The sequence below is a fragment of the Siniperca chuatsi genome, linkage group LG10 (genome assembly GCF_020085105.1).
Source record: "Siniperca chuatsi isolate FFG_IHB_CAS linkage group LG10, ASM2008510v1, whole genome shotgun sequence".
NCBI classification, from domain to species: Eukaryota; Metazoa; Chordata; class Actinopteri; order Centrarchiformes; family Sinipercidae; genus Siniperca; species Siniperca chuatsi.
Genome location: NC_058051.1, coordinates 6,985,414 through 7,001,248, shown reverse-complemented (window position 1 = coordinate 7,001,248; position 15,835 = coordinate 6,985,414). Strand labels below are relative to the sequence as shown.

At 39.0% G+C, this 15,835-nt stretch overlaps 1 protein-coding gene across 7 annotated transcripts in view; it reads right to left on the bottom strand.

Moving 5' to 3' along the window:
• Window positions 1-977: 977 nt before the first annotated feature.
• Window positions 978-15,835, bottom strand: part of hdac7a (histone deacetylase 7a) — a 65,060-nt gene continuing 50,202 nt past the window's right edge. For all 7 annotated transcript variants that reach the window (XM_044212231.1, XM_044212232.1, XM_044212234.1 and 4 more), the window contains 11 exons: window positions 15,401-15,450; window positions 14,736-14,843; window positions 12,693-12,748; window positions 12,119-12,206; window positions 11,855-11,974; window positions 11,642-11,739; window positions 5,980-6,098; window positions 5,407-5,540; window positions 4,746-4,827; window positions 4,383-4,521; window positions 978-4,214 (listed from right to left, as the gene is read on the bottom strand). In XM_044212231.1, the coding sequence (XP_044068166.1) occupies window positions 4,172-4,214; window positions 4,383-4,521; window positions 4,746-4,827; window positions 5,407-5,540; window positions 5,980-6,098; window positions 11,642-11,739; window positions 11,855-11,974; window positions 12,119-12,206; window positions 12,693-12,748; window positions 14,736-14,843; window positions 15,401-15,450 (1,037 nt within the window). In that variant the 3' untranslated portion in view covers window positions 978-4,171. The remainder of the gene's footprint in view (window positions 4,215-4,382; window positions 4,522-4,745; window positions 4,828-5,406; window positions 5,541-5,979; window positions 6,099-11,641; window positions 11,740-11,854; window positions 11,975-12,118; window positions 12,207-12,692; window positions 12,749-14,735; window positions 14,844-15,400; window positions 15,451-15,835) is intronic.

The window sequence follows — 15,835 nt, the reverse complement described above, 5'->3', positions numbered from 1 at the left end:
TCAGTTCACAGACCTGAAAAGTTTGCTTGTTCTGTGGATCCAGGTTTTTAGCAGGTGACTGCTCAGGGAAGATGATTTACACTGATCACTTGGAGATTTCACAGTTAGGATCAATACCACATTAACGTCATGTGGAATGGATGGGAAATATGTTTATGACATCCAAGCATTCATGTCATTTCAAGATAGATTGACTAACTGAAACAGAAATGTACTAAGTGCTTACATGGTCACAAAGTAATTAAATGTCAAAAAGACATTATAGCAAATGCTGAAAAGGTGTGGCACTTGAAGCCATAGCTTACCACGCCTACAGTTCACACAATACAAAACAATTTAAAATTTCTGAACAAGACGGTTGTATGGAGTACCGTGTTGGTCATGTAACAGTTAAACAGACAATATAGAACAACATTTGGGTTTAATTGCCTTGAATGATGACTGAGGTAAGGCATCCATATCTGTTTGCTTTTTCAAGCACTATTTTTAAGAGTTTCTCTGGATATTTTATAAACTAACACACCTTTGGTCGAAATTTCTCCTTTTTCTGAAAAAACAATACATTTGAAAGAAGAATCCTGTAAGGCCATGCACCTTTGTAGTTGTCACAACTTACTTTGCAACAGATCCATTTCATTGGATTCCATACAGTACTAGCAAGTTAATTTGCTCAAAAATGAGCTCACTTAAATATGTGAATCTGGTAATATTCTCTTTTTCATATAGTTACTGCTAATATTCACCAAATTTACTCAGTTTGATCATGTAACTTTTTAGAAACACAGTGCAAAACAAATATAAGAATTTCCTTTTTTCCACTAAGGTTTTCTTCTCATTCAATGAATAATTTACTAGGGTATAAAGTAGAACAATCAAGGTATTGTGAGGATTGTCATTTATATTTTCATTTACACACAAGTTACCTGCAAACACAATCTTTTTTATTATGATAGTCGGACAAAAAGGCGACACAAAAATTGACTTATACTGGAAATTATTTTTTTAATCAAGAGGAAGAGACAAAAATAACAGTACAAAATAGACAATCTTTCTATACATAAACATGGTAGGAAATGTGAAGGAACAATAACACATACAGGTAAATAATAAAGAATAGAATGAAACAAAGATTTCAATGTCATCTTTATAGATACAGAGTTACTGTAAATCCAGTTAGTTAAGAGTTACCAATACACATACTACTGAATGCATCAAGGCACATGTGTGACATGTGTATTTTGGTCTTGGAGTTTCTATTTACAGTGTCTTTCTTTAAGAAGGTACAAATGACATCAGTAATAAAGGGAATTAAGAGTTGAGGCAATACTGGCCTCTACATAAAACAAAACAAACAACAGCCACTTGGAATATAATACAGGAGAGGTCATTTACAGTATTTGACGGACAAACATACACACACATGTACTAACACTTGCAAATGCATTAACAAAACACATGACAGAAGTCTACATATGTACTAGTGCACATGCAATCACCAACACTCTCTCACACACTCATACACACACACATACACTCATTGACACATCGGACAACATTTACTTCATAGACACCACATGCACCTGCTGGGCACGCTGTTTAAGAGAGACACAGCATATTGTTTAAATGCCGTCACTTGCTGTTAAGAATACTATAAACAACACTAAAAGAATGACACTTTTTAATTGCACCAATTATAGAACACCAATCATCCATGCAACATTTTCTTAGTAATTCCTACTGGTATGGAGTAGTAGTGCAACAGCAGTGGGACTTCTGCAATGGCAAAATCTTAACTTTTGGTTTCTATCCCTACTTTTAATATAAAAGCTCAGAGGCCTTCTGTTGGACAGACGATGCCCAGGATCTGACTAAAGCAAACTGAACACTGAATACAGTTTCCTGCCTGGATGCTAAACTGACAATACTTCCTTTGGCCAGTCAAATGAAACTAAATTTTACAAAAGCTGCATTTACACACAAACACCAAATCAAGAGTTGTGCTGCTTTAAAACTAATCATGGATGGCTAACTAGTCAAATATGAATTTCATTAGTCTCAGTTTCATTGGACAGTTTTAGTGTCTAGATGCTTTTTAGAAGCTTTAACACCCTAAAATCCGTGGAGGAAAAAACAGAAAAAACAGAACTGTGCTTTATTTTGGCCACAAATTTAGTCAGATTTAGTTATCTGTTATCTCTAATATTAGTATTGTTCATCAAAAGGTCAGACCTAGTGTGCATGAAAACAGACAATTTTCATTTTGCTGCACAGTAACCTCCAAACTAAGAAATATGATCTTGTTATTTTTACTTTTGGAATGCAGAGCCCTTACATGCCTGTATAGCAGGGCAGTCAGAAAATTCTTCAAATGAATGATCAACATGACCTCTACTACAAATCAGCTTAGATGATGGTCTGTCATGTTTAGCATGGCATTGTCTAGGTTGATTGTAACATGACAAGAAGAGCTGCTACTTAACACAGTTGCAGAGAACAGTCTCATATGGAAAAACACTCAAGTTCACTTCCAAACAAAACACAGTGCATTAGTTTCCTTAATTAGACTGTGATAAAGCCTGGAACTCCAAAACTGATTTTTTAGATAATGAAGAACACATTCAAACCAGGCCAGGTCACTGCAGACATCATCAAAACAAACAATATACAAAAGTCTGCATATATGATGTTCACCTAAATCCACAGGTTCAAATAATGTCTGTTGAAAGTAGAGTCACTGTAAGAGCATTATCCATACTGGTCCCTTGTGTTGCTTCCATACAGTCCTAGGCCGTTTTAAGGCGGTTTTCTTTGGGTGATGTCCATTAAGTGCATTAACATTATTGCTACTATAGAACAATACAATGGTCCTCAGTGGTCCCACGGTGGAATGAACACACATTAGTCTCAAATATAAACAATAATATACAGTATTCAATACTAGTGGTACATCAATAGTTCATCTTTGCTTTGTACATGTGTGTGTATTTATACTGTATGTGTATGTGTGTGCATTTAAGACACTGAACAGCAGTGAAAAATAATCCTGCTCTGAAAATCTTGCCTACTTTTCAGATTAACTTCATAAGAAATTCAACTCTACAGTATTTCGGCCAATACATGTCCTTGGAGTGAGTCAGAGACTACATAAGACATCTCAGATGAAGAGTGGGAAAAATATAGCAAACACAATTTCATCCAAATCGTCAAAAAAAAAACTATTAAATAACCTACAGAGAGGAGTTGTTTTTTTTTCCCAGAGCTTTGGAATTTCTTATGGTTCACATTATGGAATGAACAGTGCAATAAAACAACAAGGACATTTGCCCTTTCTTTGTTTGTACAAAACCACAGTTTGTGTCTTCATTTTCTCTCTTTCCCTCGAGTTCTTTGTTGTCTTCTTCTAGTGGTTAAACTGCATGTAATGACATCATTAAAACAGACAATCTCTGTGTCTTTTTTCCATATTCTTTCTTTATGATGTGGCCACTTCTTCATATTGATATTTTTGCATCTTATCCATCAGATGTATACGTATAAGCTTTCACGTGATGTCATAGGTTAATTCTGTGTTAGTCATTTTGCATCCCATTTGGTCTACATTTGCTTCAACTCTGATATGGGAAGCAAAGTGGCAGAAGAGAAAGGAATTTGTAATCCAAAGTCTCCTCCTTCTGAAACCTGATGTTGGTCCTTCCATTAAGGCAAACTTAAGGCAACAAAACAGCTGCTGGTACATAGTGCTTCAAGAAGAATCAGAGGTGGACTCTGCATCTGAATTCTGTCTGTTCCTATAAAGTTTGTGGTCACAGAGCTGTGGCACTGGACCTCTGAACACACACAATCCGATGTCAGTCAGGAGATGTGAAAAATCTATTAAAAATCATCTTGTATTGCTCTTTGGTGAGGTTTCAGAAGGTTTCCCAGCTGCAGGTAGTGCTGCTGGCTTCAGCTGAGTGGTTACCAGCATTGAGGTGCTCATACTGCAAGTCTGTAGAGGTTCAGCATTGTGTGTTAGTGGATGTGCATGTGTGTGAATAAGGCAGATGGGTGGGGCTCAGTGGTATTACAAACACGTCCCCTTCATGGTCATGTGACAGCGCAGGAGATCCCAGGCTACAGGTGGGGCCCAATTCCTGAAAGTGAGTTCCGTGAGGTGATTGGTCGTATTCTTCTACATGGAGTCACTGTCATGCTCCATTGGCTCATCAGGGAGGCTGGAGGAAAGGATGAAAAACAGACGTGAATGGAGATCTGGGAGAGTTTGTGCTAACATGAAGCGTGAAAGTGTGATTTTTGTCTTTGCTTGGTTGCATGACTGTGTGCGCGTGTGTGTGTGTGTGTGTGTGTGTGTGTGTGTGTGTGTGTGAATGTGTGTGATGTACCTCTTGTTGGAAAGTACTCCCACAGAGAGTGAGGCCAAAGCATTGACAGCATCTGTTTCCTCACAGTCTCTTCTCTGAGCAGCCAGGTAGGACAGACCCACTGATCCACTGTGAGCCTTTACACTCTGCCAGTACTGACCTGCAACACCCACATACATACAAGTTACTGGTGCTATCATGTAAACACCACGTTGGTGTGGATCTTGTCCTGATTTCAGTATCATATCCAGAGGCCACGTGTATTGATTACAATAGTATGAAGGAAGGAAGAGAATGAACATGACACTTGGGCGTTTCACAGGATTAAATAAAGTTCAAAATAACAAAAACAAATAAAATACATAAAGTGTTCTTGGTACTCACTTTGTATCTGTATGACAGTCTGCAGGGAGCGGACTGCGTTAGTGCTGGGCTTCTGGAGTAGGACTTCTTCTGGCAGTGGGTCCTACAGGACAGAGGCAGCCATGAAGACAATCAAATTACCTTCATTCTGGCATCTTTTCAACGGTTAAATGCTTGGTTAAGAAGTGACTGAAGAGATATAGTAAAAAGTGTTGAGCATTATATTGTTATCAGGACCAACTTCATACCTATACCAAAAGAGCAAGAAATACCGCTATTAAAATTATTAATTTCCTGTCAATAAAATACAGGTATTTCCTGTGTGTCCATACACGATTGTGAATGTAAAAATGCACGTTCTACAGTAAGTAGTATTACAATATACTACGTGTTCCATACGTAAGTTTGTCCATGAGCTACATTTTTTATTAGTCCATGCTCACCCTGAAGTAAAGTCCATATAAAGAGGAGAAAAATAATTTGTAAGTTTCACTGATATTTTCCTGACTTCCCTGCCTGTCGTGCCTGACCTTTCAAAACCCTCTGATAGTCCACAAATTCAAATTCCACTAACCCTGGAAAGCATTTCAGCAGTGAATATAGATGCTTCCTCATCTGTTGGTTAAACAGATTACCCTAAAAGAGACATATAAAAAAGACTCCATTACCCAGCATGCCTTACCTGTATGCCCAGGAGTGCACTGACACAGGCTTCAGATGCGTCACAGATAGCTGTAAGGTCGTGACCTCCCTCAAGGGCCAAAACCAGACGACCCCCTGCTAGAGACATTAGCTGGCGGGTCAGGAAGCTAAAACCTGTGGAAGAGAAAAACGCACACAACACACACAGAAATGTTGTGTATGAATCATGCAAAAGCCAATAAGAATAAAGCTTGGCAGGTAAGCTGCAATCATGAGACCACTTACTGTAAGACTTACCAAAACGAGTTTTGCTATAATTTCCAATATTCTATGAAAATAAACGTATATTTTTACCTTGTGGATCCTGCCACAGCAACATACCACCTACTAATTACTATAATTATGGTTATGCAGTGATGCAGTGAGCTACTGTAGAAGACAATTCCTGCTCTTTGGTCCATGCTTGACAGGAGCTGTAATAATCTATTAATATCTCTAAATATCCACAGGACCATAAAGTAAAGTTCTTATTGGCATCCTTTGCTAAAAACGAGACCTTGAGGTAAAGACTGGAGGACAGACTGTGCAGTCTGTGGTGGAGAACCGTGCTTACATTTGGCAGAGACCTTGTATCCTCCCAGAGGAGCAGGGTTGCCCTCGGCGGCATCAAACCCAGCCGACACAAGAACGACGTCCGGAGAGAACTCCTGGGCGATGGGCATCACCACAGACCTGTAGAGACACAAACACACAGGCCACTGTAACTTCAAGGGACTGGGAAGAGATGTCTGTGTGGTTGCAGTTCCTACTGGTTGCCAATAGAGGTTGATACAAGTCATATATTACACAACACTCTTTAAAGGCCAGTGTGCAATTTTATTTTTCCTTTTAACCACTAATACCAATAAAAAGTATTTGTGTTTTGCCATGAAATGTCTGTTCTACTGCAGGTTTGTGTGATCTCCTGGGTGTAACATGCATCCATTGTTTTATACTAACACATTAAAGAGGTCAGAAACACACAGCTGCATAAACAGAACAGACTCATAGTTCTGGCCAACCAAAGCTATACAAGTGCACAAACTCTGTAGTCGACGCTTGTCACCTTAGAGCAACTGTCAACACTGAAAAAAAGTACTGTTAACATTGCTGTACTGACATCACCACTGAGACATCACTGAGAAGAGTTGTTTTTACATTTAATCACTCACTCAAATCTGAACCTAAGAGAAGCACACTTCAACACACTGTCCAAACAATGATATTGTACTTTCACAACCAGTTGTAGCCCACATCTCAGATGATTCAAAGGTTAGTAAGTCACTGATAGATAGACTGGGGCGGCTGTGGCTCAGGTGTTCGAGTGGATCGTTTACTGATCGTGGGGTTGGCGGTTCAATCCTCATGTCCATGTATCGTAGTGTCCTTGGGCAAGACACTCAATCCCGGGTTGCTCCCCAGCCACTGGGGATGCACAAGCCAGTGCATTCCTAATTGCTGGTCCCAAGCCCGGATAAATGGGGAGGGTTGTCTCAGCAACGACATCCGGCATAAAAAGCCTATCAAATATCCGCTGTGGTGACCCCTACGTGAAGCAGCCAAAAGAGGAAGACTTCTACTTGGATTTGTTTAATCAGTTTGCTCATGACAACTGTCCCTAATTCAGTGAAATGTAGCAGTTTTCAAATCAAACTGGGTATTTCCAAACTGGGTAGTCTCACAGAGATGACAAATATTCATAATCAAATCTAAAAAAGTCATTAAAATGACAAGTGAAACCAAGGTTTGGCTGATCCCAGACTCAGCTGCTCAAACAAAGCTGACAAAGGACTATTGTTTCTCTGTTGGAGAAGCTGCACAGCCTCAAATAAGACAAGTCTGCTTGACAAAGTCACATTGTATTGTCAGCTCTTATAGCTACTCTGTGATGTTTGTGGACTTCAAACAGATGAATATTTCCTTAATGCTATTGTTGTTAGGAAGAGAGTGGTGTTGTCCCGGGGCGGAGAGAGGCTCAACTCTGTGGCTCGATGCTGTCGGCAGAGTTCAAAGTCGGAGTGTGTGAGTCTGTTTCCCATTACAGGCTTGTCACTCTCCTCACGTCATTGACAACACAGAGAAAAGAGGAAAAACACTCCATCTGGGACCCATTTACCTTCATTATTCTGCCTGGGGACTTTGGAGACCTCCCTCCCTCCCCTTCATACACACATACATATTCAAGCACACACACACACATATCCGAACACATAATGCTGTCATGACTGCATGCAGATGGACAACATGAGCTCATAGACAAAAATGAGGACACAGAGAGATACACACAAACACATTCCAGCATGAGCATATACATGCAAATATACAACACATGGATGAATTTTCACACACATACAGATGCAAACACGTGTCCTGTGTCATCCTGTTGGTGGTGTATTCAGTTTTGAGTCATTAAATAATTTCAATCCATAAAGCAGACCTAAACTTTATCATAGTCATGTGCATATGAAGCAGAGCATATGCACACTCACTCATCCCCACGCATGCACACACCTAACCGCAAAACCCAACCCCACCACCCCTGTAGACCCATTAAAGCTGCCACGCTACCCCCAGAGAGAGTAACTACAGACAAACTAATGGAAAGATGGAGGGAAGGAGGGAGGGCAGAGGAGAGGAGGGGATGCTTATTAAAGATCATTCAAGGGAGGAGAGGAAGAGGGGGAATGTGTGTGTGTGTGGTGGTGGTGAGGGTTGGGGTAATTTAAAAGACGGGGGGTGAGAGTGAAGGATAAGGTGAAAATGCAACAAAGCTCCCCTTCTGAAGTTGAAGAATTCACAAACTTTAACGCATAGAATTTATTCATTCCATTAAATGGCCTATACACTTCATTTCATTTTTTCTCCCCACACACCATTCAACATTTGCAAACTAACTAAGGGGATGCATGGTGTGTAAGTGGTGGATGGGAGGTGGGGGCCTGTTAGATTTTGAGTCCATGAAAGGAAAAATGTTCTTTTTGAGTTGTTAAGGCAAAGTGCCTCAACATTAGGGCCTAAAAAAAGATTATGTGGACCTACAGGCTAATCATAATAATTATTAGTAATTCCCACAAGAAATTTCCTTTCAAAACAGCTCAAAATATTGCCAGCTATTCCTTTTCAGTAAATGCAGTGCAGTTATTTACTGATTCTGCATCTTTGTTCTTAACATGATAATTAATTGACAACTCTCTTCTGGACAACAACATGTGTTAAAAAGACCTGTTTATTGACCTGAAAGATCTGTTTATTTTCACTTAGTGAATCTCAAATTGATACGTAAATGTAACTTTTGTTCTTGTGTGCAACGGATTTCTCCTTGTCTTCATAGAGCTTGGACGGGGAGGTTGATGGCTGTTGATATTTTGGGCCTGTAAAGGTCATTGAGAGATAATATGTGATATTGGGCTATACAATTAAAATGTACCTCTTATCTGGCATCCTGGTGGCCTATGTGGCTAAGACGCTGACCATGTAATCGCAATGTCCTCCATTCAAGTCCACGTTTGTTGCATGTCATCCTTGCATGTCATCCCTTCTCTCTCTACCCACATTTCCTGTCATGTCTCACTCTATACTAGCTAATAAAGTGTTGTGCTGTTTATTTCTGTTTATCTGTTTTTGTATTTGCTGCATTGGTAGAAATTTGAGTTTCTATAGCATTCAGTTCAAGTTTCACCTGGAGTCTGTGATCCCAACTCACATCATATCTTAAAATTAGTGTTATTTTCTATAACTGAGCAGACAATTATCTGAAACGTTTTGATGTGGTGAACTCTGACCATCTGCAGATTGAAACAATACAATTATAATGCCATACAATTGGCATTATGTAATAAAAATGATACTCTGAATCAGTTTTGTCGTTCCCATTGACTTTGGAGACTAGTGAAAATGGAAATTGAAAAATCTTTGTATTTTATCATGATATCAAACTCTGGACGGTACAAATGTCACTCTTTGAGTAATCTACTTGGAGGACACAGAAACTCCACAATGTCCAAAACTTTAGGGAAGTCTCTCACCATGAAAACAAAACACTGAAGCCTGCATTACCTTGTTCATTGTGCTCACAGCTTTTTCTGTTCAAGTTCTGATGTTAAGGAACAATCAGCGAGGGACAAATTTGAATCTAAATGATGAGCAGATGGATCTGCAAACATCAAATATTACACAATTACACAATTCAAAGCTGCATTAAATGCTTTTCTTCAGACTCCAGAGGGGACACCATTATAAAAAAAGATATCTAAATCCAGTATCTGGTTGTGAAACTTATTGAATGTGAATCTAATTGGCACAATCATTGTCATTAGGACAACATACATATATACTGTATAGGACCTTTGCGCTTTTGTCTCCACCAGCCAGATGAGTATTAGACATTTTCTCTTGTGTACCAAATGCTTGGACTAACCCTTACATAAATGTCTTCTAATCCACCTGTGCTCAGCTTGCAAGTAAATTTTGAGTGTTGGCAAAACTGGACATGTCACTGCCATGGAGGTGAACTGTTCCCCCTCAAAACCACTGGGTGCACAACCCCCCTGCTCTGAATTATTGTCATAGGAATATCTGTCTTTCTGTTGCTCTGCTCCACAGAAAGATCAGAGGTCAGGGTCATGCTACAAAGAGGCAGTCCTGGAGTTGGCAAAGAATCAGTCCTTTGCTCAAGTTCAGAAGGGTCTCTGCCTTTTGATATCTAAAACTCCTCAAATGAGCAGTATGTTTTAATAAATCTCACCTTGAATGTCAGTGATCTGGAGGTAATGACAGTAATGACTAAATGCCACCTATTTTGTCATTTCATTAGTCTTAGGATCATGGCCCACCCACCTAATGGGTGTATGTGTGTGAGTGCATGTTTGAACTTGTGTGTTTGTGCTCAAGTACCGTATATAAACATATACATAAGCACGCTTATGTGTATGCGCACAGTCCCTCCTCCCTTATGTCTGCAACTTTGCCACTGTGCCGCTTTTCCAGTAACCATGTAGTTGCCACAGTTTCCTTTGGGTTGGATGCACCAGACAACCAAAAAGCCCACACTACTGAACCTTTATTGGTGCCAAACACCCACTAATGACAATTATCCAACCCACGAGCAGGAAGTAACGGTTTGCAACCTGTCAAACACAAGACCTAGAAACCATTTACTGTAAAGCATCTGAAGTTATTGGAAACAGGGAGGGCCAGGCACATGCACTCCAAATGACAAGGATTATTAAGTACGCAAGAAGTACGTCAGAGGCAATGTTAAACTGATCAGAGGCTCAGCTTAAGTGTCTTTGTTGTGGCTCAGTGTAAAGGAAGTAAGATAAATTGTCTGATTACAGCTGCACTGAATATCCTTGTCTAGATCAATAAAAATGAACACAGGTGGTGGCAAAACCATTGGGACAGTGAACTAGCTTAGATTTTTACTTGTATATTGCCTAATCTACTATATTTCACATCCAAGACACGAATTAAAGACGGAAAGAAACTATCTGCTTTTAATATTTGTTGGGCTAACTTTTAGAGAATGTTGAAACAGAAAAAAAATATGTTTGTTCACTTTCTCTACACAATTTTTGTGCACCATCCTTTATGAGACAAAAGTTGCAGTAATATGGATACCATATATGATAAAATGAAAACAAAAAACAAAACAAACAGTAACAAAGCATGATTCAGCCATTTTAGACTTTCTGTTGTGTATCACAGACAACCCAGAAGCTATCCATGTTTCCATCACTGTCCTGCACCAACTTCAAAAACACAGATGAGACTACCTAAAAGAAGTTCAAAAAGCAATTTAATTTTCCTATGTACTGCAGTAGTATACAATAGTCTATAAAGTGTCTCTACAAATCTGTCAAACATGGGAGCACCACAACATACAAGTGAGTGGAGAAACATAAATGCACATACATCCAAATAGGTGCAAGGGGTCACTGAATGTTTTATTTGAAAATGACGTGAATCGTATGCTATATCCTTCGCAGTTACTAGATCTCAACCCAACTGAACACCTATGGGAGATTTTTTAGCAACATGGGACGGTGTTCATCTCTGCAGTGTAGACCTATAGAGACTTGGAATTCATGCCATGGAGCATTGAAGCTGTTCTGGAGGCTTGTGGTCGAACAACTCAGACACTTACTATTGATTTTTCCTTTAATATGTCATCCATCTGTATCTCTCTCATGTAAGCTTGCGTTGCAGTGTTTAAACAGATAGGTAGTTGGTTCTACCTGAATGCAGCGAGGTACTCAGCATCTCCCATGGGTGGGTCCAGTCCTCCTGTCCATGCCACATTCACATTGAAGCCCTCACCTGCTCCAGACCCAACCTAAACCCCAAAAAACGTGTTGCATTTCATTGATGCCGTGCCATAATTCGGTTAAAAATATGCAGTTTGTATATACACATATAATGGGCTACAATGGGCCCTGGACGTCACCCACCTCAGCTGGCGACCCACTGCCAGGGAAGAAGTTTCCGTCGTCATAGCGATGAAGCGAGATGTAGAGAACGCTGGGGTCGCAGTAGAACACTTCCTGGGTGCCGTTACCATGGTGAACATCCTAGCAATGTTGAAGGAAGACATATTAATATTATACATAGCAATACCACAGGAGATAAATTCACTATTCACAGACACGCTCTAAGTACATACGATATAATAGTAAAAACACCAGCATGAGGCAGGAGTTAACAAGTTGTCTTACCCAGTCAACAATGAGGATCTTGCTGACGCTGAGCTTGTGTTGGAGCTGCTTGGCAGCTATGGCCACAGAATTGAAGTAACAGAAACCCCTAATAGACACAGATAGAGAGGATGAAACAGACATTTAAAGACAGTTCTGAAGAAAATTAAGAAATTATTTATTTCACTCAATTGTAGAATGAATGATGTACAATCATGGGAATATTAGAAAGGCTCTATGTCACTGACTTTTGCACTGAGTTTTGGCTGTGTGTAGTGTCTGTCGGGTTTGTTTTAATGTTGCACCCGCCTATTCTTGATTAGAGAACCGCTACTGTATATGTCAAAAATGTAAAATGGTAAACAGTACAGTAGCTGTACAGGATTGTGCTAAGGATAAATGAGAAGAAGATGAGCAGTCCAACATACCCCCCAAAAAAGTATTAATCTTCCTTATTTTGTCCCTTTGTCTTCAAACTATCACTTCATAAATATTCTCCACAGAGAAGCTGCTGACAGTGCATGTGTTCAGGCTGAGCATGTGACTGACACACACACACACACACACACACACACACACACACACACACACTTACATTGGATTGGAGGGGTCTGCGTGATGCCCTGGCGGTCTGACCACAGCAAAGCCGTTCTGTGCAGAAGAAGACGACGCTGTTAAGTGTACTGTTAAACTACAATCTTTCAATTTTATGGGCATTTATAATATAACAGTTCTGGCACACATAAATGAACTGCCAAAGTTCTAAACATAACTAAGGAACAACTAATGTTTCCCAGTTCACATAAGGTTTTTTTGTAATGTTTATTTTTAACATTAGAGCTGTATGCATTTATAGTACTAAAGTAGGTTTCCATTATGATCACATTCTTCAATTATATACTAGAAAATCCCTGCAATTTATATGGTTTAAAAATGACTTATTTTGACTTTAAACCCAGTATAAACCTTCTAGCCACATGATTCAAGTCAAGTAAATTTTATTAATATAGCTCAATATCACAAATCACAAATTTGCCTCAGGGGGCTTCTTCTTCTACAATCTGTACAGCATACAACACCCTCTGTCCTTAGACAGGTTCTTTGTTATTTTGGGGGGGTCCACATACAGTATGAAGGCTTCAGACAATCTGATAAAATTAGAAATGTGGATTTAAGGTTTTTTCACCATTCTGTTTATTTTATTTTTTTTAATAGTGCAAGGTGATTAACAGGAAGACACATGAGACACGACAAGGCAAGAGGGAGAAATAACGACAACAGCCAATATTCAAAAAGGATAGAAATGCAGATAAGTAATTAACAGGAGGTACCTGAGTAAATTTGAGATTTCACATTTAGATTTTCTTATTGTACTATGCACATGAGTGGGACACATGGAGCCCCACTCACTTTACTATTTCAAAAGACAGTAAAAATTATTAGAGTGAACTTAATCTTTATTATCCTGGAGAGTAAAACTTGCAGCATAAAATCAAACATTTCATGAATACACAAGATCAAATGCATGAGTGACTAACGTAAACTGGCAATGTAAATACAATTTAGGCTATTCAAGATGCTTATTATGTTGTCTTGTAAATTAGTATATATTCTCTACAATATGTATAGCTCAAAAGTGGAGTGGTTGTACTGTGGTTGTAGTGTAGTGTTGTGGTTGTGTACTACCACTGCTCAGTATAGACTGAGCCTTAGGGTGGTGATTATTGTTTTTCATTCTCTGCCTGCCTGCCTTGTTTTACACACTTTTTTTTGTTTGTTTGTTTTTTAGGATAAAACTGTCTGGACTGAAGCTGCCAGCCATAAATACTTTTTGCCAATTGTATTTTTACATTTGACCATTTAGAATAAAAAACAAGAAAAATGTCATGTTTATCCGAGACTTTTAATCATTGTTAGGAGGAAAAGGAAGAAACTTTAGGCCATGATATGACAGGAAAACTCTTTTCTGAAACCCATTCATCTTTGAAGTGGGTTAGTAGCTCCTTAAGGCTAGGGTGAGGCACGCTTCTTTGCTGGATGCATTTCTAAGTTGATGTGTCTTTCTGACCCTTGTAGTTGACATACAGGAACTAACCACTGCCAGGGGTGGATACAAACTCCAGAATTATTTCACAATAACTCTGAGTTCCCAAAGGTTTTTTTTGCCAATGACCCAGTGCATGAAAAGCAGTGAGTGTGTATGGGTATAACGTTGAAACTGTCATTTTTATGTCTCCCATTGCATTTCCTACCTTCTGACATGATAAACGTGCATTTAGTCAATACTGGCTTGGTGTAGGAGGTGTTCTTACTTGTGTTTGTTACATCATGACTATACTATAACTGTTTACATTTTTATTGCATCGTGGCATCCCTTGCATCAACTTAATTTTCTGATATGGGGACAATTCTTTGTGTGTTATTGCTTACATATTGATTTGTACTAACCATCTATAGAGTCACATGGAAGTCTGTGGTAAGAAAGAATAAAATGTTTTTGGGAACAATTAATCTGTAAACCAAATTTGAATTTTCTACATCACTCCAATGCCTTGTGCAGACAGTGACAGAATGATGTCTGGCTCTTTCACACCATCCCATCTCTAGTGTAGAATAACTACCGGGTTTAGTTTCTCACCTTTAATTCTCCTTTGGCCACTCTGACGGCCAGCTCAACAACGCTGCCTGCTGCCATGCGTGATGCCGTAGAGGTGTGTGACTCATTCCAGGTGGTGTCATTATCAACCTGCCAATTGACAGACAAATGATGGAATGACAGAATAAAAACATATGGCGTTGAAATATTTATAATATCTGTTGTATTAAGCCTGACTATGTCTAAAATCCCACTGGGACAATAAAAGAAAACTGAAGACTTACTCTAGGGCATGGATGGCCAAACATACAGCTGTGACTTGAGAGTAAAAATGTCAGTTTTACTCAAGGCCAGATCCATATTGTTGTTTGTTCACAAACTGGCATTACTGTCCATCTGGCTTGGACAATGAAATCCGAGGCATTTCTTTAATGTTTGGTCAAATGTTGTTCCCATTAGTCTGACTTGTCATGGTCCAACACGGACCGTCAGGCATCGGACCAAGCCAACTCTCTTTTCCTCTTTAATATCCTTGTCTTTCTTGTAATTTTTTTCTCGCTTGACTTTGTTTGAAACAATATCGTCCTTCATCAACGCAGTGATTGTGTTGTATATGTATAGCTTTCATTGAGACCTTTGGAGGATTACAGTATGATCAAAAATAGACTTGTCTGTGTGTGTGTGTGTATGTGTGTGTTTTCTCTTACCCCTACACCCCCACATGGTAACATCACAAACATCCTTTGAGAGAGAATTCCTGAGAAAACATAAAAATGACCGTATATTTATTTGTTAATTCAATTACATTTCAGTTTCGTATTCTTTTCTTTTATACCATGATGGCCAATGAAGAGAAGCCATATGCTGACCTGGCATAATCCATTGAATTACGAGTATTAATGGTATTAGAAAACTATTTGTGATGATATATCCAGTATGCTATGTAGCACCATCACATTAGTCATTTCTTTTTAACTGAATTAACGTTGTTCAAAGACAAAAACATAAACACTTTATTTTGGTCAGAATTCTAAAACGTACTTGTAAGTTTATGATATAGCTTTAGTTTCTGTTATTGAAGACCTGGACATCTGGGACTCTGATCATATTTACTCTACAAAAAGTCTTTCATGTTCACTGTT